The sequence below is a fragment of the Chanodichthys erythropterus genome, chromosome 24 (genome assembly GCF_024489055.1).
Source record: "Chanodichthys erythropterus isolate Z2021 chromosome 24, ASM2448905v1, whole genome shotgun sequence".
In the NCBI taxonomy this organism is placed as follows: domain Eukaryota; kingdom Metazoa; phylum Chordata; class Actinopteri; order Cypriniformes; family Xenocyprididae; genus Chanodichthys; species Chanodichthys erythropterus.
Window position 1 is genome coordinate 17649731 of NC_090244.1, and position 26351 is coordinate 17676081.

Consider the following 26351-nt stretch of genomic DNA (forward strand, 5'->3'; position numbering starts at 1 on the left):
CATAAATATATTTAAACTAAAATTTCAATTTAAAACTTCCATCTTAAAATAAATTATCAGCCAGAATTTTAATATCGATGCATCCTAAAGTGTAAATATATCACTGTAAATATATATTCAACAGTGTTGTGACTATTGAATGTAAATGTGGCAGGGCAAGACCTCTCCGCAAAGGAAATCAAATGAAAGAAAACCTAATTAGCCCATTCCAAATATATGTGTTCCTCAAAGGGTTTAATTTAAAGTTTACTGTCAGGAAATGTGCCGTGGCACCACTGAAGTCTTTGAACAATGACTCTGTAAAAATTTTGAAGTGACTTAATCAGAGGGAAGGGTTTACAGATGAGATTACGTACTTCCGGATAAAGAGCTTCTCTTGAGTGATGGCTAGTGATGCTGGAGAAACTAACAGCCTCAACGTCAAAGTTTTCCAGGAGCCCATTATCATTGTGAAGACACCTTGTGGAATATGGTGAAATTGAAAAGAGTGTCATTATACCATTTCACTGTCAGCATTACTTAGAAGTAGCTTATTGTGTCTGCAGTGCCCAAAATAGGATTCTTTGATCTTCAAGAGATCACTTATTATCCTTACTACCTAAGAGAAAACAATCCACCTCAAACCAAAACACACCTTCAGATTAACCTGACATAGAACTCTGTTTGGGTTCCACCGTGATTAAGAGTCCCTTTTTAAGGTTTTGTTTACCATTCGAGCATCAAATGCAGCAATAAATAACCAAATTAAACCTCTTATCTGTGATCTTTGTGTGGATTCCAATGACTCAGAGGAAAGATCAAATGGAAAATATCTATAATGACAATCCTACGGATGTCACAGAACATCATTTGATTTCATTTGAGGCAAACAAACGATTAAATGGGAACGCTTGCGTCGTCCTCGGAGCCACAGATATTAAACCACACATCTTCTGAGGATCCGAGAGGTTCCTTTATGGCGATTCAAGAAACCTCTCTGTCTACTGTTGAAAATCTGGCTCGGTCATATTTATGTTTCCAATTTGGATCAGATTCACATTTGGATGGGACTGAATGAAGTTGCATCGAAATCCTAGCATCAGGTCGACTCCATGCCTTTTGTGGTTTCTCTGAAGCTGTCGCCTAAAAGGTTTTTGTAAAAACCACTCTCACTGAGCCACATGTATCTTAATTATTGCCAGAGAGGGCTGAGGGTTTGAGGAAGCTCAAAGATAAATAAATCTATCTGGAATACAGGCACGATCATTTCAGTTCTCCGTACCCGAATTTTTTCATTGATGGCTAACCGTAAAGCTTCATGGAAAGTTTTATTCATTCCCCCCACTTGAATTTTCTTGCATATTTTGGCATAATCATATGTGAGATTCTTCCTCCTCTCCATTTTTAAAAATCTTTGTCACAAGCCTGTGACAGTATTTTAGGTACAGTATTTTACGTAAAGCTTATAAGTTATCAATGTATAAAGGTATTCATGTACAAATACCATGAAGATCATCTGTGAAGCTCACTGCAAAGCAGAGGTCTTATTATGCAGGAAGTGGTTTAATTCTTCCCCCTCATGGCACGGGCCCGCCGCCAGTCCTGGGGGAAAAAGGAGCTACAGCGCTCTCAGCCAGGCTCTTTCCACTCAATAACACAACCACCATGGGGCTCCACAATTTGCCTTCATCCGCAACATTCCATGCCATACCTCATTTTTTAACCTCAGATTTAGCACATGACTGGCATTAATAACCTTTCAATGCATGTGTTACTGCCATAGTTACTAGTGGTTCCATGCCTTACTCAGAGTAATCAGAGACTCCTGATTATTTGGTACCAAAGAACATCCTGTAACATTTTTAAACAAACTTGGAGGCTATTATTAAAACCATAATTTTAAAATTTTATACTATACACACTGCAATAACAAAAGTCAGATGAGAGGTTTTGGCAAATGTACTTTACATACACTGGTCCTAAAAATTTCTTGGACACTATTTCTTAGAAATAAATGAATGTCATTGTATGAAATGTCAAAATATCAAATCCTGTGGCATTTATTGTAAAGAAAGACACCACAGGCACATTTTACAATGTATTTTTTTATGTTTCAAATGATTAAATGAGCAATTGGCATACTTAAAAAAAAAAATGATCACGCAAAAGCATCTGGGCACTCTGTGGCTCTTAAATGTTAGTGGAACATGTTGATAATTAATGTAATTACTGTTATACTAATGTATAACAGTAAAATATCCCAAAACTACTAGGCCAGTGTTATATATTTTTTTCACTTGAGTACTTACAATATCTCAAATGTTTCCAACTATTTGTAAATCGTGAGAAAATTGCAATTTTAACCAAGACTCCGGGACGTGTGAGGAGTCGCCTGTCGATTGCATCATACCCGCGTTATCCTCGGCTTCTGGTTTTATTTTGTAGAAACCATGGAAACACCAAAGACGCTTTAATGTATTACATGATTTAAGACAAGGGAACAACTGTTTGATATATTTATAGACAGAAAACTAATTGTTGTTATATAGCTCAACATATTTAGTCTTGTTTAAACAATTTGATTTTTTGCGAGTACCATACTTTACCATACCTCAGAGAAAAACATTATTTTGTGAAGTAGCTAACATAGCATAATCAGATGCAGCTTTATTTTTAGTAAAAGTAATACAGCATTTTTTCCATCATACAATACGTTTTAAAATTAATTGCATGCCATTTATCAACACAAGCCATCCAATATTTAATATGATATACTAAAATCGATCTATCTTACTGCAGTGTGTAACAGTGTCTCACAGCAGCCGCCGAGTGAACGCACAGAGTAACATTATAACATTTTCAACACTCTCAAATGTATCTAATATGATAAACAGAGCTGCGTTACCTCATACTCATGACCGGAAAAGCGCAATCGCTCCAGCGGCCTCGTTCAGCTCCCACAACACTCGGTCCTGCTCTGCTTCATACATCCATGCATCCATGAACATGATTTCTTCTCGAGCCTTATCCTGATTGTTTCCACCGGCTGTGAGGTGAAGACCACATGTCCCCAGATTCCACGCTCAAACTTGGTGTCATCAAGCTAGCTATGCCTTTGTTTTGAATAGGCTTCTAGTGACCTCTCGCGGACAGAATTCTTAAATACTGCACCTTTAAGTAGCAAGGAATACTATGTTACACTGGGTATCAACAATTCCAGGCATTATGTCTTTTCTTGTTCCTCAAGGCTCAATTTTGGGTGCTCTATTATTTAACCTGTATGCTTCCTTTAGCTGGTGTAATTAAAGGATTAATTCAATTTCAAATTAAAATTACCCCAAGCATTACTCCCCCTCAAGCCATCCAAGGTGTATATGACTTTCTTTTTTCTGATAAACACAATCGGAGAATTATTAATAAATATCCTGATGCGTCCGAGCTTTATAATGGCAGTAAGCATTACCAAACGAGTATGAGCTGAAGAAAGTGTCTCCATCCACATCTATCCATCATAAACATATTCCACACAGCTCCGGGGGGTTAATAAAGGCCTTCTGAAGCGAAGCGATGCGTTTGTGTTAAAAAAAAAAATCCATATTTAACAAGTTATGAAGTAAAATATCTAGATTCCACCAGACCGTATTAAACTTACGAAGAAAGTGTAAAACTCTAGCAATTCAAAAAGCTTACGTTATATCTTACGCCTTCCCTATTTAACTTACGGAAAAAAAGTGTAACTGATGCAATGCCAGTTTACACTTTCTTCGCAACTTGAATACAGAAGGCGGTCTGGCGGAAGCTAGATATTTTACTTCATAACTTGTTAAATATGGATTTTTTTTTTTTAACATAAATGCATAATTTTGCTTCAGAAGGCCTTTATTAACCCCCTGGAGCCGTGTGGACTGGAGTATGTTTATGATGGAAGGATGTGGATAGAAGCACTTTCTTGAGTTTCATACTCATTGGTCCCATTCACTGCCATTATAAAGCTTGGATGCGTCAGGGTTTTTAAAACTATTCCTCCGATTGTGTTCATCAGAAAGAAGAAAGTCATATACACCTAGGATGGCTTGAGGGTGAGTAAAGCTTGGGGTAATTTTCATTTGAAAGTGAACTAATCCTTTAATCAGTATTTCCTTTCACTGCAGATGACAAGCAAATCCATCTTTCACTTGCACCAGATGCCCACAATTCAATTTCCACCCTACTGGACTGCATAGAGAGCATAAAACTGTCGATGTCACAGAACTTTCTACAGCTAAACAAAGAAAAGACAGAGGTACTTGTTATCGGTTATGATGCACAGAGAACATCTATTGCTCCATATCTTGACCCTCTATCACTAAAAGCAAGTAAACAGGTCAAGAACTTAGGAATCATGTTTGACAGTGACCTCAGTTTTAAAAAAAAACATATCAGCAATGTTACTAAAACAGCATATGATCACCTCAGAAACATCTCCAAAGTATGTGACATTCTCTCCTCTTCTGACAATGAGAAACTTGTTTCTGCATTTGTTACATCTAGATGACTGCATTTTTGCTGGGTTACCAAAGAGCTCTATTAAACACAGAGTCAAGAATGCAGCTGCACAAATGCTAAGTCACCCTAAAATGAGAAATCATCTTAAGCCAACACTCAGATGCTTTCACTGGTTGCCTGTATCATTCTGAATTCTAGATCCTCTTATTAGTTTTTAAATGTCTTTATAGTACCGCCTCAATATACCTCTCTAATTTGTTGAATATATTCTAGCAAGTACACTCTGAACATCTACTAGTATCTTGTTTAATTATACCAAAAACATGGCTAAAAATTGATATTAGATAATTCGGTCCCAAGCTATAGAACTCTTTTTGACAAACTACAAGCAATCAACTAACTATGAGCTTTTAAAAAGTATCTCGAAACACATTTGTTCACTAGGGCCTGTCCTTGAATTATTTTATTGTTGTATTTTATTATTTCATTTCTATTATGTGTTATACAAATAATGCTTTACTTACGTAATAGACGAATATTGCTGAGTTAGATGCGTTCCTGGGTCAACATATTTTGTTGATCCTGGAACAACATTCTAGTCTGAAAATTTAACCTTAACCCTATTCCTACCCCTAAACCTAACCCTACCCATAAGTTATCCCAAAAATCAGAGGGAAATGATAGATGAATAACACTAATGTAGAAGCACCAATTCATGATTTTAAGCCTAAACTTGACATAATCTGTAAACTTGTCCCTCAAATCTGATTGGTTGATTTGAATGTTGTTCAAGGATCAACAAAAATGTTGACCTAGGAACATGCTGAACTCAGCAATATCAGGCTATGCCTTACGAGACTTATCTATTAAAATCCACCTTGACACAGGCTGGTTAAAAGTCAATGCATGACACAGAAAAGTAAAGTTAGTAGTGAGAAAAGTGATTTTTTGCAGATTCCACTTGGTTTGACAATTGGTTACATCTAATGCCATGAAATTTATACCCTTTACCTTTTTCTTTGTCTTTTAATGCTCTAGAATGCAGATAGGGCATCTGGCGAGGGCAGCTATAATTATGGCTATGTGGGCGCCACACTGGTGAGAGTATGTGGCTGGATTTGGCCATTACCCTTGTGGTTAACTGCTGGTTTGACTGATGACTGCAACCCCCAAAGTAACATTTGACTCATAATCAAACCAAGCTGAAGCACAAAATGTTATGTTTATGCTTGACCTCTCTTTGCACATTTAACTTGGCTCAAGACTTAGGGTATTACATCCATCTTAAAAATTAATACCCTAGCAATTTTAGCCATTATCTACTGTGTCAGTAACAAAATGCTTTATTTCTTGACTGTCTATTTATGTTAATTCCGTTGCAAAACCTTTTGCAGTTGGAGTCGTAATTGATTTTCCCTTGCTAAGAATAAACATTCAAAGTTTGCACTTAGCATCATCGACACAAGCAACAACAAGTTCATGGCTTCAATCCCTGCATGACCTGATAAAATATCTACCTTGAAAGCAATGCAAGTCGCCTATGCTAAATGTAAATATAGCAGTTATTGTATAAATATGCCAACTCTGTCATTTTCTTTGTCCCTCACAGGATGATTGACAGTTGCCTGTGCTGAGTCACGTAGCAGAATGCCCGGTGTGCCCTGCGGGGCTTTGAAACACCACACTGTGCCCGTAGCCTGTGCCATCATCTGTTCCTGGCTGTTGATCCTGGTACATTCTGCCTTTTGCCAGAAACCTGCAAAGCTGCCTCTGGTGGGCCGCAAGCCTTTCCTGGCAGGCTGGAATGCTCCGCTGGATATGTGTACGTTGAAGTACAATATCAACGTCAGCCTCGATCTTTTCCACATCAGCGGCAGTCCTCGAGCCGTCCACACGGGCCAGAATGTCACCATCTTTTATGCCAACCGCCTGGGTTACTACCCTTTCTACAATGAGCAAGGGGTTCCCATCAACGGAGGCCTACCTCAGAACAGCAGTCTTGAAGCACATCTTCACAAAGCCCGAAAAGACATAGCACACTTCATCCCTTCCGAAGACTTCAGTGGCCTGGCCGTGATCGACTGGGAGTTCTGGAGGCCACAGTGGAATCGTAACTGGCACAAGAAAGACATTTACCGACAGCGTTCACGCGAGCTGATTGCACAGGCCTACCTTAATGTGACCGACGAACAGGTGGAGGAGCTGGCACGCTTGCGCTTTGAGAAGAGCGCCATGGAGTTCATGCGGGGCACGCTGCAGCTCGGTACACAAACTCGTCCACAAGGCCTCTGGGGTTTTTATCTCTACCCTGACTGTCACAATTACAATGTACATGCACACAACTACAGCGGCACATGCCCCCTACTGGAGAGTTCTCGTAATGACCAGCTGTTTTGGCTGTGGAACAGCAGCACTGCCCTTTTCCCATCCCTCGCTATACGCAAGAGCCACACAGACAGCATTCGCAACCTGCACTTCTCGCAGAACAGGATACTGGAGTCACTGCGACTGGCCTCCCTTACCTCATTGCCCTATGAACTACCTACATATGTATACACACGCCTGGGGTATAGAGACGAGGCCATGGCTTTTCTGACTCAGGTAAGTGCAAAAATGTAAAATCAAAAAGTACTTTGGGAATCATACACAAGTTCTCAAAACTATTTTACCCTACAGTAAACTACCGAAGAAGAATATCTGTGACAGATTTTATATAGCAGAATTCACATTCTGTTGTACATTCAAATTAAATGATTAAACGCATGGTTTTAATAACATTGTTTCTATCCCATTTTGCTTGTCTCTACACCTAAACTGTTATGGAGTCTGAAATCAAGAGCTCCCTCTTGTGGTCCAATAGAATAAATAGAAAACATTAAAGGGTTAGTTCACCCAAAAATGAAAATTCTATCATTAATTACTCACCCTCATGTCATTCCACACCTGTAACTCTGTTCGTTCACCCCTTATACTTTTAACTAGTTGCTTATTAGCTTGCATATTAGTACTTACAAAGCACATATCAATGCCTTATTCTGCATGACCATATTCTACATCCCTGAATCCTACCCCAAACCTAAACTTAAACCTCACGAACTATTAATAAGCAGTAAATTTAGAGTTTATTGAGGCAAAATTATTATAATCATTTCAGTAAAACAGTTTTATGTTTTAAGAATCTGTGGCAGTGAACTTACATTCTAATGATGTTATATACATAAACACATTCATTTATTTTCATTTTACAGAAGGACTTGATACATACGATAGGAGAAAGTGCTGCTTTGGGAGCTGCAGGATTTGTCATTTGGGGGGATCTTAACCTCACTTCTTCAAGGGTAAGATTTTTAACACAGTTCCATATACCTGAAATATCTTCAAACATCTGTTCACATCAGAACATTATTCCACAACGAAACACTTATGTCACTGGTCTAGACTGTTGTGTTTATCCATTACAAATCTGCTTGTAAAGATAATTCCTAGATCAGGCATTTCAAAACTATTCATTGTAAAAGGGTTTGTGGAACAATTCTAAGAAAAGAAAGATGTAAAATAAATAAAATAAGTTAAAATTTACAGAATTTAACATTTTGATTCTGCTTTGTATTAAAGGGTTAGTTTACCAAAAATGAAATTTATGTCATTAATTACTCACCCTCATGTTGTTTCACACCCTTGTTCATCTTCAGAACACAAATTAAGATATTTTTGATAAAATCTGATGAGGCCTGCACTCCCTTTTTCAATGCCCAGAAAGCTACTAAAAATATTTAAAACGGTTCATGTGACAACAGTGGTTCAAACTTAATATTATAAAGTGACTAGAATACTTTTTGTGCACCAAAAATAACAAAATAGCGACTTTATTTAACAATATCTAGTGATGGGTGATTTCAAAACACTGCTTCATGAAGCTTCGAAGCTTTACGAATCTTTTGTTTTCTAATCAGTGGCTCGGAGCGCGTATCAAACTGCCAGAGTGACGTGAAGTTTCAAAACACTTATGACGTAACGAAGCCTTGTTTACTGAAATCATGGGATTTTGGAGCTCTGAACCACTGATTCGAAACAAATGATTCATAATTGAAGCTTCCTGAAGCAGTGTTTTGAAATCGATGAGTGTTCTCATTGCTTTATATTATTTCATTAATTACTCACCCTCATGTTGTTCCAAACCTGCAAGACTTTCGTTCATCTTCTGAAATCCGTGAGCTTTCTGGCCTCCAATAGACTGCAACACAATTACCACTTTCAAGGTCCAGAAAGGTAGTAAAGACATCATTAAAATAGTCCATGTGACTGCAGTGGTTCAACCTTAATGTTATGAAGTGACGAGAATATCTTCTCTTCTGTGTCATTCTCCTACGCTGTTTACATTCAGCACTTCTGGGTTCTACGTCTGAACCCTGGCTCACTATTGGCTGTATACGTCAGCAGCACGACGCATGCGATGCTGACGCAGGAGCCGGCCAATAATACGTCAGTGTTCTGAAGTAGAACCTGGAAGTGCTGCACTGTGTTAACAATGTGAACAGCCTAGGAGACTAACATGGAAGAGAAGAAATTGCTGAATAAAGTCGTTATTTTTGTTTAGGTTTTTTTTTTTTGAGCACAAAAAGTATTCTTGTCATTTCATAACATTAGGGTTGAACCACTGTAGTCACATGGACTATTTTATCGATGTCTTTTACTACCTTTCTGGGCCTTGAAAGTGGTAATTACGTTGCAGTTTATCAGAGGCCAGAAAGCTCTCGGTTTTCATCAAAAATATCTTCATTTGTGCTCTGAAGATGAATGAAGGTCTTACGGGTGTGGAGCGACATGAAGGTGAGTAATTAATGACAGAATAAATAAAAATAAATCTGTATACTAGCCAGCTAAATTTACACCAAGTTCCCTGTAGTTTAATGCCTCAGTTTTAACTTCCTGAAAATTTCTTTGTCCCCTCAGCACAACTGTTCCAAAGTGAAGGCATTTCTGAACCATAGACTGGGTCAGTACATTACTAACGTTACCCGGGCAGCAGAAGTCTGTAGCGACTTCCTGTGTCAGTCCAACGGGCGCTGCGTCCGTCGAGACCCACAGGCACCACACTACCTGCACCTGAGCCGCGGCAGCTATCGCATCTTGACCAACCGGAACGGCACCTTCACCGTGACTGGATGGCACTCTCAGCACGAGCTTCAGTTGCTGTCCGACAGGTTCCGCTGTCACTGTTACCAGGGGTACGAGGGAGACCGCTGCAATAGCATAGAGCCAGAGGAGACCGAAGAGGACAACATGATAAAAGAGGACGTGGAGGAGGTGAATAAGAACGAACCGGAGGACCATAAAGACATGAGGGATACTGCTGTGCCTTTACAAAATACCTTCATCCTCACTGCTCTACTCATCTTGTTGAACTTCAGTTGCATTTAGAGGTGAAGTGTGTAATTTGTGCATCATCAGTTGGAACAATAATCGTTTTCAAATGCGTTTCCCAAACACTCCCCCTTCTGTCATTGGTCAATCAAACAGAGAGCCCCGCCCCAAACTTACACCATTAGTTAAGCCACTGTTACTGTGTTGGGCTGGACGGATTCAGGTAACACTTTACAATAAGGTTTCATTAGTTAAAGGGATAGTTCACCCAAAAATGAAAATTACCCCATGATTTACTCATCCTAAAGCCATCCTAGGTGTATTTGATCATCTTCTTTCAGATGAACACAGTCTGAGTTATATTAAATAATATTCTCGCTCTTCCCATCTTTATAATGGTATTGAATGGGAGGCGAGATTTTGAAGCCCAAAAAAGTGCATCCATTCATCATAAAACAGTAATCCAGGGGATTAATAAAGGGCTTCTGAAGCAAAGCGATGGGTTTTTGTAAGAAAAATATCCAAATTTAAAACTTTATAAACTATAATAACTAGCTTCCGTCAGACGGCGATACGCGATTTACGGCGGAAGAGTAAGAGAACTATCCCTTTAACATTAGTTAATGTGTTAACTAACATGAACTAACGATGAACAAAACATTTGTTACAGTATTTATTAATCTTTGTTAATGTTAGGTAATTAAAAATACAGTCGTTCATTGTTTGTTCACAATGCATTAGCTAATGTTAATAAACAACATTTGATTTTTTAAATGCTGAAATTATCATTAATTTAGATTAATAAATGCTGTAGAAGCATTGTTCATTCTTAATTCATGTTAACTAAATTAGTTATCTAATGTTAACTAATGAAACCTTATTGTAAAGTGTTACCAAACAGGGAAAACACCACAAGTTTACACTAGTGGTCAACCAATATGAATTTTTGATGGGCAATGACAATATCTTAGAGAGCAAAGTAGCTATTAAATAACAGATATCAATGATAAAGATACTAAATAACATGCTGCAGTGAAATTTACAGCTCTCTTATATTTACTAAATTAGAAATAACTTAAAAAAAAAATCAATCAATATGAAAAAAACAATTTAAACAATAGTCACTTCCGGCCAAACAGAAAAACTTATTGGCCGATGCCAATAATTAGAAAAAAAAATCAAATATCAGCCTTGGTGATATACGGAAGAGGATTAAGGCCAAGCAATTATAAACAAATAAAACCATCTCGAGATTAAACCTGTTAAATTACTAGGAAAAACTCGTTAAATTTCAAGAAAAAAGTCGAGATAAAATGTTGAGAATAAACTCGGTAAATTTTGAGAAAAAGTTTGAGATAAAATGTTGAGAATAAACTCATTAAATTACGAGAAAAAAACTTGTTAAATTTCGAGAAAAAAGTCTAGATAAAATGTTGAGAATAAAGTCATTAAATTACGAGAAAAAAACTTGTTAAATTTCGAGAAAAAAGTCGAGATAAAATGTTGAGAATAAAGTCATTAAATTACGAGAAAAAACTCATTAAATTACGAGAAAAAAGTTGAGATAAAATGTTGAGAATAAACTCATTAAATTACGAGAAAAAAACTCGTTAAATTTTGAGAAAAAAGTCGAGATAAAATGTTGAGAATAAAGTCATTAAATTACGAGAAAAACTCATTAAATTTCGAGAACTAATTTGTTAAATTATGAGAAAAAAGTCGTTAAATTTTGAGAAAAAAGTTTAGATAAAATGTTGAGAATAAACTCAAACTATGAGAAAAAAGTCGTTAAATTACGAGAACAAATTCGTTAAATTACGAAATTGTTCTCATAATTTAACAACCTTTTTCTTGTAATTTAATGACTTTATTCTCATAATTTAATGACTTTTTTCTTGTAATTTAAGTACTTTATTCTCATAATTTAAAGAATTTGTTCTCGTAATTTAACAACTTTTTTCTCGTAATTTAATGACTTAATTCAACATTTTATCTCAACTTTTTTCTCGAAATTTAACGAGTTTTTTCTCATAATTTAACAAGTTTATTCTCAACATTTTATCTCGACTTTTTTCTTGAAATTTAACAAGTTTTTTCTCGAAATTTAACAACTTTAATCTCGAGATGGTTTACTTTTTAATTATTGCTTGGCCCTAATCCTCTTCCGTAGTGATATAACAGTCGACCGCTAGTTTACACTTTTCAAGGGAATCAACCTACAAATGGCATGCTTATTTTTGTATTTTCTCCTATCTCAGATTAAATTATTTTAATGTAAAAAAATTAGACACTTCACCTTTAAGAAAAAGTGGTCAAAGCGCCGCTTTATGGCACATCATGACTTAGTCAGGTTTTAATATTTGTGATTTTGGATTATTGAAAAATTATAATTGTTACAATGGTGCTGTATGCTAATGTAGATGAGATGCAAGCCTTGTTTGCACAAACTTCAGGATGAATAGATTCTAATAACTGTTCTGGATGTATGCTCGATGATTATGTTAATTTGTCAATGTTTTCTGACAGGGAAGGTTAAATCTATGCAGTCTGTTATTATAAAGCACTGACACCAAGATCCTTCCCGTGACATATAATAGCAAGCTTATCTCAAACAACAAAGCTTGAGTGTTGGGTATTCAAAACTTACTTAAAATTAGGTAAGAACCACATATGATATACACGTGTCATGCTTTATAATGTAAACTGGCCAAAACAGCAATATAGCCAATCGCTAAACATAATATAATTATAGACTATATTACTCATCATTATTTGAAGTGACTTGGGCTAGTTGAGCAAAAAAATCCTTAGCCTATTGGATATAGTCATAAAATATTATGTGCCTCAATTTCTCTTATTCATATTTTCAGAAAGATAAACAGATCATCATGTTCAGATGGTACTGTTCTCATCAAATACAGTATGCCAACACATGACAAATGTCATTATACCATTATATGAAACAATTAGCCTAATCATTTTATCATTCATCATATTTTAAAGCTACCAATATTGCACAATAGAACAAATCATTGTACTTGTCAGATTATTGTTGAGAAAACTCAGTGGACCAAACCAGAATCAAAGCTAGTTAAATTCAAAGCTAGTATATAAAAAAAAAAAAGCACAAAATATCTTCTTTTTTGTCCCTCAAATTCCTGAAATGTGTGTTAAACCAAAGATTATGAAAATGTATGTGTTTACACATGTAAGTTCTCATTTGTTAAACTACAGAATGCTGTGGTGGATGAAAACTCATTCCCCGGGTTTCACAGACAAGGCTTAACTCTAGTCCCAGACTAAAATGCATGTCTGATCTGTTTTAACTGAAAGCAACTTGCACTGATATATTTTAAAATATATCAGTGCCATTGTTTTGTCTCAAGATGCACACCAGTAATGTTTTTTTTCTAAGGCACGTTTAGAAAATCTACTTAAATGTCCTAATTGAACTAAACCCTAATCCCGACTTAATCTAAACCATGTCTGTGAATCCAGGCCTTTATGATTGTATGTTATACTGTGCTTCTGTATTTTTTTTTCTTGTCTGAATGAAGCCAGAATGATTGATACTGAAAACAAAGAAAGGTATATACCTCAAAATCTTTCAGTACTTTGAATACTTTTGATTAGCAGAATCTGCAAATTTTTAGAAACTGTTTTAGATGTCTACAGATTGTATTAGCTTACATGTCCAGTTTCAGGTTAAAGGTTAATTGGACCATTTTATCACTATTGTCTGACCCTTTTTTGACTCAATATATATATTTTTTTTTCTAAAATACTGCATTTTGTAGCATGTAGACAGTAGTTTGTATGGGACACTATTATCAGAGCCTTCAATATTGGTCAAAGTGTCCTTTTTTACCTCAGCTAAACTTGCCAGTGTCCAATTTCCACAGAGCTCTTTTTCATCTCAAAGACCTATATGCAATGTGTAATTAATTACTTGATTTTTTATTTTTTTTTTTACATTAAGCAATACAATTAACCAAATACTCAAAGACAAATGTTGCTTGACTCTTGATGCACTGCAAATAAAAGATTGTAACCTGGTCTTGATATTCATTGTTAAATTTTTTTGAATGCAAAGGAATTGCAACTAACTAACAATTTACAAACAAAGTCTGTAACCATTCACAGTGCAGAGTGGAAAATGTATGTCACTTAAATAGTAGAGCCTCCCTTTTTGGGTCATTGTCCGGTTGTATTACCCAACTTCTGTTGAGCTTCAACTGGCTGACAGACAGCATTACATTTTCCTGCAAAACCTTGGGAAATCATTTTTGCCATTGATGATAGTAAGCTGTCCAGGCCCTGAGGCAGCAAAGCAGCCCCAATCGCCCTTCCACAATACTGTACATTACAGTTGGGATAAGGTTTTGATGTACTTCAAAACCTCATGATGTACTTCCATCATGAGGTTTTGAAGCACATCCAAATCCAGTAAATCCGAAATTTGCATCATCCAGTCTCAAAGAGTGATTTCCAACATACTGAACATTTACACTAATCCTTTTCCAGTTACATAGTCTTGTTTAAACATTGACCCCTGTTAATATTTAACAGGAACCTGAGCAAGCAACATTTTCTCCTTCTACAAGAGAAACACATTTCACTCGGTAAGGCTCATCATTTCTAAATCTTAAACTAAACCAACATTTATAAATATTTAATAATAAAGGCATCTCCTAGCATTTAAAAAAATGCATCTGGTTTGCCATGTTGTTCTAGCAATGATAGTTTGGTAAAATTAATTTATTTCTGCAACATTATATTTCCAGCATTGTGCCAAAACAATCTTAAAAGCTACTGTGTTTTCACTCACTTCAAAATATCATTAAAACTGACATTTTTGTTCTCAATCAATGTACGCAGATGGAAGACCAAAGGAAACAATGGTTACCATTTTACATCATTCTCTTCATGATATTCGGGTATCTTAACCCGTCATTGTCTCCTCTACCAACAGCAGCACCGCTCTTCCATAAGCCTTTTGTGCTTTTATGGAATGCTCCTATTTCCAAATGCCAACAAATAAAGATCCCTCTAGATTTATCGATGTTCCAGGTGGTCACCACACCTTCCAGGGTACGCAATCAATCCCTGACCCTGTTCTACAAAAATCGGCTTGGGCTTTACCCCTATGTAGACCTCCACTCCTTGAAGGAGTATAACGGTGGCATCCCACAAAGGGCCAACCTCTCTGCTAGTTTGGAAAAAGCTAAGGAAGAATTTACTCAGTACATTCCAGATTCAACCGCTGGTCTGGCTGTCATGGATTGGGAAGAGTGGCTTCCGATGTTTGACCAGAATTTGGACGTCAAGGAGATATATAAAGAACTGTCCATCAACTACACCCTAGAGCAGAATGCTTCTCTCAACCTGCAACAAGCAAGCATCGAAGCCAAACGACAATTCCAGAAGGAAGCTAGATGTTTCATGGAGGAAACTCTAAAGATGGGAATCTACCATCGACCTTGGTACCTGTGGGGCTACTACTTGTTCCCAGACTGCAATAACTATGACTTTGAGGAGTCAAACTATACAGGTACTTGTTCAGAGAACACAAAACAGCTGAACAACGAGCTACAGTGGCTATGGGAGGTTAGCACTGCCCTTTACCCCTCAGCATACCTGCCGGTCTCCGTGAGTGGAAGCAAGAACGCTGCACTGTTCGTACGTCACCAGGTGCAAGAAGCAATGAGAGTGGCAGCCCTGCCAAAACACCGCCACACTGCACCGGTCTACGTCTACCTACGACCTCTCTTAAGAGACCAAAAGGAGCTTTACATGAATGAGGTAGAGTATTGCATAGTCTAGGACAGGGGTGGCAAGACCTTCAGACCTTGATTAACTTGTTCAGATCTGTTTGATTAGGGTTGAAGCAAAACTCTGCAGCACTGTGGTTCTCCAGGACTGATATTCGCCAGCCCTGGTCTAGGACAAGGGTCCTGGAGGGCCAATGTCTTGCAGAGTTTAGCTCCAAATTGCACCAACACACCTGCCTGGAAGTTTCTAGTAAGCCTGAAAACCTTGGCTGCATTTAACTCCAATTTTAGACACATACTCACAAACTTCCCTAAGCACTTTTCCTAAGCCGCCATTTTTAAGTGCGTTCCACTTCGTGAAGCGGATGAGGGAAGTTTATATGGACAGACCCTCATCCCCCAGTACATTTCAAGTAGCTCTATATCCCTCAATTCAACTTGATTGTGACGTCACAGATCGCATTTAACTAAAGTTTATGATATATTTATTCTGAGAATTTAATGCTTAATAGTCTATATTAATTATGTTGAGATTCTATTGCATAATACTTGTAGCTACGTTATGATCATAGTCAGTTTATACTATTGATATTTTGTTTCATTTGTGTAGTTTCTCCAACAGCTCATATACCTATTTTATATATTTTCTCCAACAATTTGTAAGTAGAAAAGGGGTTGAAATAATAACTCTGTTCCATAATGAATTCCAAGTGATCAAGGACTTAGTGCGTTCCATTTAAACCTTATGCCAGAGTTCCGTCAGTAGTAGACATTCGTGCAACGTAAGCAATGACGCACATCCGAGTCCACGAGACGGAGGGAAGTTAGCGAGTGAAGGGCATAAAAATTTGGAGTTGAATGAAGCCCATTGATTAGCTGGTTCAGGTGTGTATAATTGGGGTTGCAGCAAAACTCTGCAGGACAGGAGCCAGTGGTTTTCAAACCTGTTCTGGAGGCACCCCAGCCCTGCACATTTTGTGTGTCTCCCTCATTTATCAGACCTGATTCAACTCATCAGCTTGTTAGTAGAGACAGCAAAATCTAAAGTGGGTGTGTCTGACAAGGGCTGTGGAGGGCTGGGGTGCCTCCAGGAGGACAGAATTGAAAACCACTGGTCTAGGCCACATATGTTCTTGCAGTAGCCTAATATGTTGTCTGTTTCTCTCTAGTTTGACTTGATCAGCAGTATAGGTGAGAGTGCAGCCCTGGGGGCTTCTGGGGCTGTGCTGTGGGGGGCTAGTGCTGATTACAAAGACAAGGTAATGTGTCTCTTAAATGGACAGTTCACTCAAAAATGGTTGTTCTATGTCAGGGGTGTCCAAACTTGGTCCTGGAGGGCCACTGTCCTGCAGAATTTAGCTCCAACTTGCCTCAACACACTTGCCTGGGAATTTCTAGTATGCCTAGTAAAACCTTGATTAGGTTCAGGTGTGTTTAATTGGGGTTTGAGCTAAACTCTGCAGGACAGTGGCCCTCTAGAACAGGGATGGGCAAACTCGGTCCTCGAGGGCCTCTGCCCTGTAGGGTTTAGCTCCAACCCTGATAAAACTCACATGCCTGTAGCATTCTAGTGATCCTGGAGGCATTGTTTAGCTGGTTCAGGTATGGTTGATTAGGGCTGGAGCTAAACTCTGCAGGGCAGTGGCCCTCAAGGACTGAGTATGCCCATCCCTGCTCTAGAAGCAGGATTGGACATCCCTGTACTATGTTGTTCCAAATCCATATTTTCTTTCTTCTGTAAAAAACCAAAAAGATGAGGTTCTGTGAATATTCTAGCTGCTATTCCTGAGGCCGGTGATGTTGAGCTCAAAAATGCTGTCAACATTGCAATCATGTTTTTATCTTTTTGAATATGGAAAATCAAGATGCTCCATAGCAGCTTTGACACCAATGACAATTGTTAGGGGTAACAGTACACAGAATTTATGGTTTGGTAAATACCTCAGTTTATGCAAAATATTTTAGCAAAATATGTACTTTATTTAGAATTATTGTGTTCCCAATCTATTGTGTCTGTTTGACACACTTGTGTGCGTTGACACTTGTTCAGTGAAGTCTGTGAAGTTTAAAGTAGACTTGCTTGCTTTAAACTCTATAATAATCACTTCAAGTAACTCTTAAGCATAAAGCACATCTCAAAGTTTAGGACAACTGAGATTGTGTATTTTTAATCGGAGCTCACTCTGAATCATCCGCTATCACATACGGATATAAATGGTATTGCCCCATCTCATTTGGAAATGTATACTATATTGATACCTTACAAAGTCAATATACTGCCCAGCCCAAACGATTGGTCACAAAATCTATAATTCTTGATGTTTTTTGACATGAAGCAGCATACACAAAAACACACAAGATTTGAGAGCAATGAGATTTTAGTTTTGGTCTACACATAATCTATCATATAGATTCAGAAGACTTGGAATATATAAGTTTTATGAACCACTTTTTGATACTGATGGTACTATGTTGTCATTTCTAGAGCTCAATACAATATTTGATCCATGATAGAAAGAAAATCGTATGTTTTTGAAACAACATGAGCATGAACAAATGTTAATATTGTGTGTAAATTAATATTTTTAATGCTTCTCATTCCTTTTAGACCTCTTGTGAAGCCTTGTCTACATACCTGTCTGAGACTTTAAACCCCTATATTGCCAATGTCACCTCTGCAGCCTATTTATGCAGCAAAAGTCTCTGTCAAGGCAATGGACGTTGTGTCCGCAAAAACTACAACTCGGACGATTACCTGCACATTAGTTCAGAAAGCCACCAAATCATCAGGAAAGATGGGAAATATGTGGTCACAGGTAGCCCCTCTCCAAGTGATTTCACTTACTGGGAAAATAAATTTACCTGTCAGTGCTATGAAGACAGGAAGTGCACAGCTACTATACCTTCTTTCTAACACAAAATGTTCTAGAATAAATAAAGTATTTGGAAATATTATAGATTATAGACATTAGTATCCGAAGGAGAACAATTTCTTTGTTACCTGGCAGATAAGATGTGAGCATACAGTATGTCAGCAGCTGTCTTCAATAAAAAGTGCCTGAATATAACATGCAGTAAATACATTTGCTCTTGAATTAAAAATGCTCTGTTCTTGTAGGACATCAGTTGCAGCTATATTAACATTATTATTCGTTGGCTTACTTTTAGAAGACAGAAACTCAAGAAGACCCGACCTCAACATGACCACTATAATGTAACGTGACCAAATTATACAACAATTTAACATGATATATGATTACAGGATTGAAAAGAACAGTTGCAGACTTCATAGTGGCTGAATAAGCACAACTTGTTCATTTTTTACACTAATGATATTTCCAGAGCACATGAATTTGTCTTTCTACAGCCTACTGAAATTGTCTAATGATGTCACAAAACATCATTACAGTGCAATGGTGAAAATAAAAATGTAATATTTAAGAATCAAGGGCACCGTCAAGTTACCTTACATCTAAAAATAAGTTGAAGCACATCTGAAATGACAAACCTGCAACTTTCTCGAACTACCCTTTGTTTCTCCACATCATTTCTGTGACAGCAGGAAAAGTCTGCCTGGGTTCTGACATGACAAGCTTCTTCTGAATGTTAACCTGTAGACCTCACATCAACATGTTCCCACACAAGTAAGGCCTAATTCTTAACAGCATGGACAGACAACTGAAATTCTCCTAAGATAGTCTACTACTGTACTTAATCCCTTAGAAAGAGTTTTAACCAAGATGTTGCAGATTTCTGTAGCAACCACTAGGCGTCACTGTCTCTATATTACAGTTTTTTCCAATTGCTAACACACAATTTTTCAAACTAGTCTGGTTTTATCAAAACACTTAACACAATTCACAAAACCACACACCCAAACTGCAAAATACCTCATATATCCTGCAAAATGAAGCACTGCAACCGAAACTACACAGAGCATTATCAAAATCAAACTTTTGCATGAAATGGCACACACTTCATTCATATTACCAGATTTTTGCCTAACCACCTACACACTGTTGGGCATAATGAAAAGCACCCCCATCTTTAGTATGCTTTGCCATAATACTAAAATATGTATCAGATTGTTCACATGCACAGAAATATTTGCAGATACACACACATGCTGTTGCAACATTTTTATTTTTTTTCCTTCACTACAGTAAACAAGTCAGTACAACATAAGCACAGCAGATATATTTACATGGGACTGAACAAAAATATTCTTACAAAAAAAGTAAACTGAAAAAGAAAATTTCTGAAAAAAAATATATTACAGTAAAAAAAACAAAAAACAAAAAAAGGCAAGAAAAATAATTAGGCAGCATCTTGCCACACAGCCGGGTCTGGCCACAACGCCTCGTCAACATCACAGGCAATATCTTCCCTTGCCAGACATCGAGGGAAGAAGCGCCTTGAGTGCCTTATCCATCCCTGAATTGCACCCACATCAATCTCATCACATGCCTCTTCCATGGCCTGCACAAGAGGCATGCGCACAAAGGGCTGCCGGTCGTATACCTTCCACCGCCATGCCGAAAAGAATTCTTCTATGGGGTTCAGAAATGGTGAGTATGGTGGGAGGTATTGCACGAGAAATGTTGGGTGGTCAGCAAACCAGTTTTGGACTGGGGCTGCACGATGAAAGCTCACGTTGTCCCATACTACAACGTACCGGTTTCTTTGATGGTCTGCATCATTCATACGCTCTGGTGGTATGAGAATGTTGTGAAGTCTGTCCAGAAATGTGAGAATATGGGCTGTGTTGTATGGTCCAAGTTTGGCATGACGGTGGAGGACACCATGCATATTGGAGATGGCAGCGCACATTGTGATGTTCCCACCACGTTGGCCAGGAACATCTATAATGGCTCTGTGGCCAATGAGGTTTCTCCCTCTTCTTCTGGTCTTTGCTAGGTTGAACCCAGCCTCATCTATAAAGATGAACTCATGTGGGATTGCATGAGCATCCATTTCCAGTACTCCCTGAAAACAAAGAACAAAAATCACTCAATATGGTGTTATCCAGTACACTGGGAAACAATGTTGTATGTAGTTTACTGCAGTCAATATAGTACTTACATCCACATATGCTCGTCTGAACTCTTTGTTTCTTTGAGAGTTTCTCTCAAACGGCACCTTATAAAGTTGTTTCATTCTGATTTGGTTTCGCTTGAGAATGCGAGCCAATGTGGACAGACTAACTCGTTGAATGTTGTTGAATAAGGTGTTGTCTTGGATGATGTGGCTTTGAATTTCTCGTAATCTGATTTCATTATTTTCCAAAACCAAGTTTACAATGGCAGCTTCCTGTACCCCGGTGAACATTTGGCCCCTTCCTCCACCATGGTGTCGTCTCTCAGTCCTTTAGAAAAAATAAAATAAAAATATATATAGGGCTTGGACAATGCAGCCTAAATATTTTCCCCCACAGTAGAGTACATTGTACAGGAAACTTGTACAGTTCATGAATGGCTGATGTCATACACTAAGTAAACAGGTGTCACCCAACTGATACACTATGACATGGTGTATACTACATGTGTACTACATGAAATTTTGGTTACATACCTGTTCTCCAGTCTAAAGGTCCGGATGACAGAGGCGACAGTAAAACGGCTCAAGTTTGGCTGCACTCTCTGTCCAGCCTCACGCATTGTCAACCCATGGTTGATGACATGATCTACTAAGGTTGCTCTGATTTCATTTGAAAGTGTTTGTCTTCTTTGGCCATGAACTCCTCTACCTGCTCTACCCCTACCTCTCACTCTTCCTCCCCCTCTTATTCTCAACCTCCCTCTTCCTCTTCCTCTCTCTGCAATGTCTTCCATTGTTGTTGTAAAAAAAAAAGGTTCTCACCTGTGGTCTTTTCATAGTGCTTACATCCTGATTGAAGTGTTAACAATTAACCACTGAGGTGTTTGGCCAGGTGGCACATGTAATTGGCCAATTAGCTCATGTAGTGTCATTTTGAATGGCAGTGTTTTGAAATGGCAAACATGTGACTTTATGTCAGATTGTTGTGTCTTATGCAGAGAACTGTATTTAGTGAATTTAAAAAGTGCTATTTTGAAATGCAAAATGTGTGTAAAACAGAAAAGGTGTTTAGACTTTTGGAGACTTGAGAAGAAGTTTTGCTCTCTGTGTGTCAGTTTAAATAATTGTGCTGTGCATGTCATTTTAGTGTGTTAGCAATTGGAAAAAACTGTAAATACACATGGTTTTAAACTATATCTGTAGAATTCACCCTAATACCTAATATTATATAAATATGAATAGCAACTATAACCTCATATTAATTTTACTTATCCATAACTGTAGATGGCAGCGTGGTTCCGTCACAGCACTACAGCTAGTCCATTTCTATGAACATTAATACTGATCTCTAAGTATTTTAGTGAATCTGAATTTTCATTTTGAATCTTTAGTTCTCAAAAGTTACTAAATTGTAGGCCTATTTTACAGAACACAGCTATCAAAAGACCAGACCACCACCAGTTATGTTTCCAATTCACCCCTCAAATCACCATCTACGAACCCAACATTGCAAATATTGAATATTCAAGAGTAAAGATGGCTTACCCTGTTGAAAAAAAAAAACAGCACATACTGATTAAGGTAGGTTTTGAAGCTGGTATGCTGGTTTGAGCTGGTTTATGCTGGTCAAGTGCTAGTCCTATGCTGGTCCTAAGATGGTCCTGGACCAGCATAGGATCAGCATTGGACCAGCATACGACCAGCACCAGTTATGTTTCCAATTCACCCCTCAAATCACCATCTACGAACCCAACATTGGAAATATTGAATATGCTGGTCCTATGCTTAAAGGTGCTAAAGAGGATCTTTTCGTCGACTGAGAAACCGAAGACTGTTACTGAGTTTTTGAAATGAGTGCATGCGTAAGAACAACCCCCCCTGCTTTTGTGGGAACGCCTCCCAAAACTCGTGCACGAGTATTGGAACACAAGTGTTTACCAACGGCATTCGCTGTGTTGTGTTAGTGGATTCATTATGTCGGACTCATCGCAGGTAACTCATAATCTGCAGTTGTTACTCCTGTCTCCGGACAAAAACAATCGCATGCGGCGCCTGTGGAGTGTGGAAAGTTACTGGAGCGCGCAACCGTGCTCGTCTCTCACAAGGAACGTCATGGCAGTGATTGACAAGTCAGAGGGCCAATTGTTTACGCGATTGGCTGATGTTTTTAAGGCCCTACCTCGTGCACAGATGATGTATATTAATATTATTCCTTTCAGTGCACCTAATAAATAGTCTTTTATCAGTTAGTAAAGACAGTTTCAAGTAATATTGCAAAAATGTATAAAACAAAACATCCTCTTTAGCACCTTTAAACCAGCTCAAACCAGCATACCAGCTTCAAAACCTACCTTACCAGCATGTGCTGTTTACAGGGTATACACAAGTTGAGTTGGTAAAACTATGCATCTGAAGGAGACAACAGACTACTTAGTAGGTTACATAATCACTGTAAGTCCTTAGCATCTGTTCCAGCACCTATCTAGGCCTACATCTGCATCCCTGTGGTTACGTCCTTTTTCTTCATTTAATTCAACACATAGGACGCATACATATCTATAAACACACACACATACATACATGTAGGCCTACACACAGATGATCCCTCTCCTCGATATCGTAATTAAGGTCGCATTTTTTTCGATCACCCATCACGTCAATATAATATCAACAGGCCTGTGATTCAACCAAACTAATTTCCCAGCGTCATATATGAACTATAATCATGGTCATCGAATGGAGAGCCCCATTCCATCTAACATTTACTTACCGTGTTGATAAACTTACTCCTGCTCCCCTTATCGAGGTAAATAAATGTCATTTCATCGATATTTTAACTAGGTTAATTTTAAGTTTCTCTTCACCTGTTGCGTTTACCACCAGCAGGCTTGATGATGCACTCAAGTGAAGGCCTAATGAAAACGGCATATTTGACGTTTTAATTTTTTTTTAAATGTCAATTTACCTTAATTCACCCTAATACTTAATATTATATAAATATGAACAGCAACTATAAACTCGTATTTCGCTATTATTATGCCTATCAATTTTACCTTTCCCTGACTGTAGATGGCAGTGTGGTTCCGTCACAGAATTACAACTAGTCCACATTGATACTGATCTAAATATTTTATTGAATCAGATTTTTTTGTTTTAAATCTGAGGTTCCCAAAAGTTATTAAATTGTAGGCCTATTTTACAGAACACATAGGTCTCTAAAGACCAGACCACCACCAGTTATCCAATTCACCCCTCAAATCTCTGAGCAACAATAGAGACCACCGCATCTGTAATGTGTGAGCCATACAGTAAGACCAGACGTATGTTTTCAGCTGAAACTGCAATATCAACACGATCAACAAAAGAGCCTGCAGTGACCGCCTGTGACAGGCATAGTGTTCTGCCCCTGAAGGGGGGGCTGGTCTGCGCTTCTACAGGGTGACATGACGCAAATGTCCCTGGACAGACAAAAGACAGCTTTTACTATTGAGTAACCAAACAGAGACTGCAACAGTGACTCTATAAAATAAAGGAAAACATGCAGCTAAAAGGCAGGGGTGAGAAAATGCAAGTCAGCTGTTGGGGAATGTGTGGGTACACATTAACATTAAAATTATTACTGACAAATATCAACTGTAATGCAATAAATGCATGCAGTAACACAATTACAAAAATATCACATTATCAGTCAAATTTTCTATGGTAATTTATTATGGAAGCTTAGTGTTTCTTCCACATAATAAAAGGAAATAGCAACTTTTAAAATCACTTCTCTTTTTTTTCAGAATTGCTAGCCATAAAGGCAACTCACAGTTTTGAGTTTATAACTCAATTCTGACTTTTTCCCCCCTCAGAATTGTAAGATATATCGGAATTAATTTTAAAAAGGTAATTATGTTTTATCGCAATTCTGACTTTTTTCTCAGTCAGAATTAAGTTTATCTCGCAATTTGAACTTTATAACTCACAATTGCACGTTTAGCCTATATCTCACAATTCTGAGAAAAAAAAAGTCAGATATAAACATGCAATTCTGAGTTTTTTCCTCTCATAATTGCGAGTTAATATCTCGCAATTCGGATTATTTCTCGCAATTCCTAGTTTAAAACTTGCAATGACGTTTTTCTCAGTATTGCAAAATATAAACTTGGAATTGCAAGAAAAAAAGTCAGTATTGTAGCTAAACTCGCAGTTGTGAAGGGGGAAAAAGAGTCAGAATTGTGAGATAGAAAGTTGCAATTACCTTTTTATTCCACAGCAGAAACAAACTTTCATATTTAATAACTCATGTTGGTAAAAAAAAAAAAAAAAACATCCATTCTAACATGACCTGCCTTTGAACAAACAAAGCTTTTAAACTGACAAAATGCGATTTTAATGCATTCACATAATTGTGGATTTCACTGTCAATTGGACTGCAATAGATGTGTCTTTTCTCTGATGCCTGCAAATATGTCGATGCCTCAGGTCAAAATGCGAGCTGTCATTGCCCTAACTAGGATGTGTGGTGTTTATGGCTCCCCTTTACATCGACCTACTGACATAGATTCTGAACCCTGCCTTTGAGGCCATCTGTCAGACTCAATCTGGCTATAAACTTCCCTAAAACACATGCAAATTCCCACAAGATTGTGTCTGTATATTGCAACGTTAAAGGGATAGTTCACCCGAAAATGAAAATTCTGTCATCTTTTACTCACCCTCATGTCATTTCAAACCTTTATGACTTTCTTCCGTGAAACACAAAAAGCTCATTTTACAGAAAATACTGGTTATTTCTTCAATGCATTATTTAGGCTACAGTATCATAAAAGTAAGTCTTCTGATATCATATGGTAGTTTTGTGTGAGGAATAGACCAAACTCATTAATCAAACTCTTCTTCTCACACTCATGACAGAACTATGGAAGCTTGTTTCTGCCATGAAATAAAAAATAAAAAAGGTAGCCTAATTGTGACCTTTTAATCTCAATCTTTTAATTTTAATCTGCTGACGTTATATCTCACAATTCTGACTTTATATCTCATAATTCTGAGAGGAAAAGTCAATTGTGAGATATAAATTCACAATTGCAAGAAAAAAGTCAGAATTGTGAGATTAAAAAGTCAAAATTGCGAGATATAAAGTCAGAAGAATTACGTGATATAAAGTCAGAATTGCGAGATATAAAGTCAGAATTGTGAATTATAAAGTCAGAATTGAGTTATAAAGTCAGAATTGCATGATATAAAGTCAGAATTTTGTTATAATGTCAGAATTGCATGATATAATGTCAGAATTGTGTTATAATGTCAGAATTGTGAGTTATAAAGTCAGAATTGCATGATAGTCAGAATTGTGAGTTATAAAGTCAGAATTGCATGATATAAAGTCAGAATTGCATGATATAATGTCAGAATTGTGTTATAATGTCAGAATTGTGAGTTATAAAGTCAGAATTGTGAGTTATAAAGTCAGAATTGCATGATATAAAGTCAGAATTGTGATAAAAGTCAGAATTGTGAATTATAAAGTCAGAATTGAGTTATAAAGTCAGAATTGCATGATATAAAGTCAGAATTGTGATAAAAGTCAGAATTGTGTTATAATGTCAGAATTGTGAGTTATAAAGTCAGAATTGCATGATATAAAGTCAGAATTGTGATAAAAGTCAGAATTGTGAATTATAAAGTCAGAATTGAGTTATAAAGTCAGAATTGCATGATATAAAGTCA

General features: G+C 37.4%; 2 protein-coding genes across 2 annotated transcripts; both read left to right on the top strand.

Annotated features, from left to right (window-relative positions):
• The first annotated feature begins 6111 nt into the window (after positions 1 to 6111).
• On the top strand, positions 6112 to 9885 carry hyal4 (hyaluronidase 4). Its single transcript, XM_067380066.1, has 3 exons — positions 6112 to 7065; positions 7713 to 7802; positions 9418 to 9885. The coding sequence occupies exons 1-3, from the start codon at positions 6112 to 6114 to the stop codon at positions 9883 to 9885; spliced, it is 1512 nt and encodes a 503-aa protein (XP_067236167.1).
• Positions 9886 to 14409: 4524 nt separating this feature from the next.
• On the top strand, positions 14410 to 18751 carry spam1 (sperm adhesion molecule 1). The gene is made up of 4 exons (XM_067380202.1): positions 14410 to 14450; positions 14707 to 15630; positions 16769 to 16858; positions 18208 to 18751. The coding sequence occupies exons 2-4, from the start codon at positions 14707 to 14709 to the stop codon at positions 18511 to 18513; spliced, it is 1320 nt and encodes a 439-aa protein (XP_067236303.1). The 5' UTR covers positions 14410 to 14450; the 3' UTR covers positions 18514 to 18751.
• The last annotated feature ends 7600 nt before the right edge of the window (positions 18752 to 26351 follow it).

Coding starts and splice junctions, on each gene's coding strand:
- hyal4 (XM_067380066.1), top strand. CDS start 6,112: ATGCCCGGTGTGCCCTGCGGGGCTTTGAAACACCACACTGTGCCCGTA. Junction 7,066..7,712: donor CCATGGCTTTTCTGACTCAG/GTAAGTGCAAAA, acceptor TTCATTTTACAG/AAGGACTTGATACATACGAT. Junction 7,803..9,417: donor TTAACCTCACTTCTTCAAGG/GTAAGATTTTTA, acceptor TTGTCCCCTCAG/CACAACTGTTCCAAAGTGAA.
- spam1 (XM_067380202.1), top strand. CDS start 14,707: ATGGAAGACCAAAGGAAACAATGGTTACCATTTTACATCATTCTCTTC. Junction 15,631..16,768: donor AGGAGCTTTACATGAATGAG/GTAGAGTATTGC, acceptor GTTTCTCTCTAG/TTTGACTTGATCAGCAGTAT. Junction 16,859..18,207: donor GTGCTGATTACAAAGACAAG/GTAATGTGTCTC, acceptor CATTCCTTTTAG/ACCTCTTGTGAAGCCTTGTC.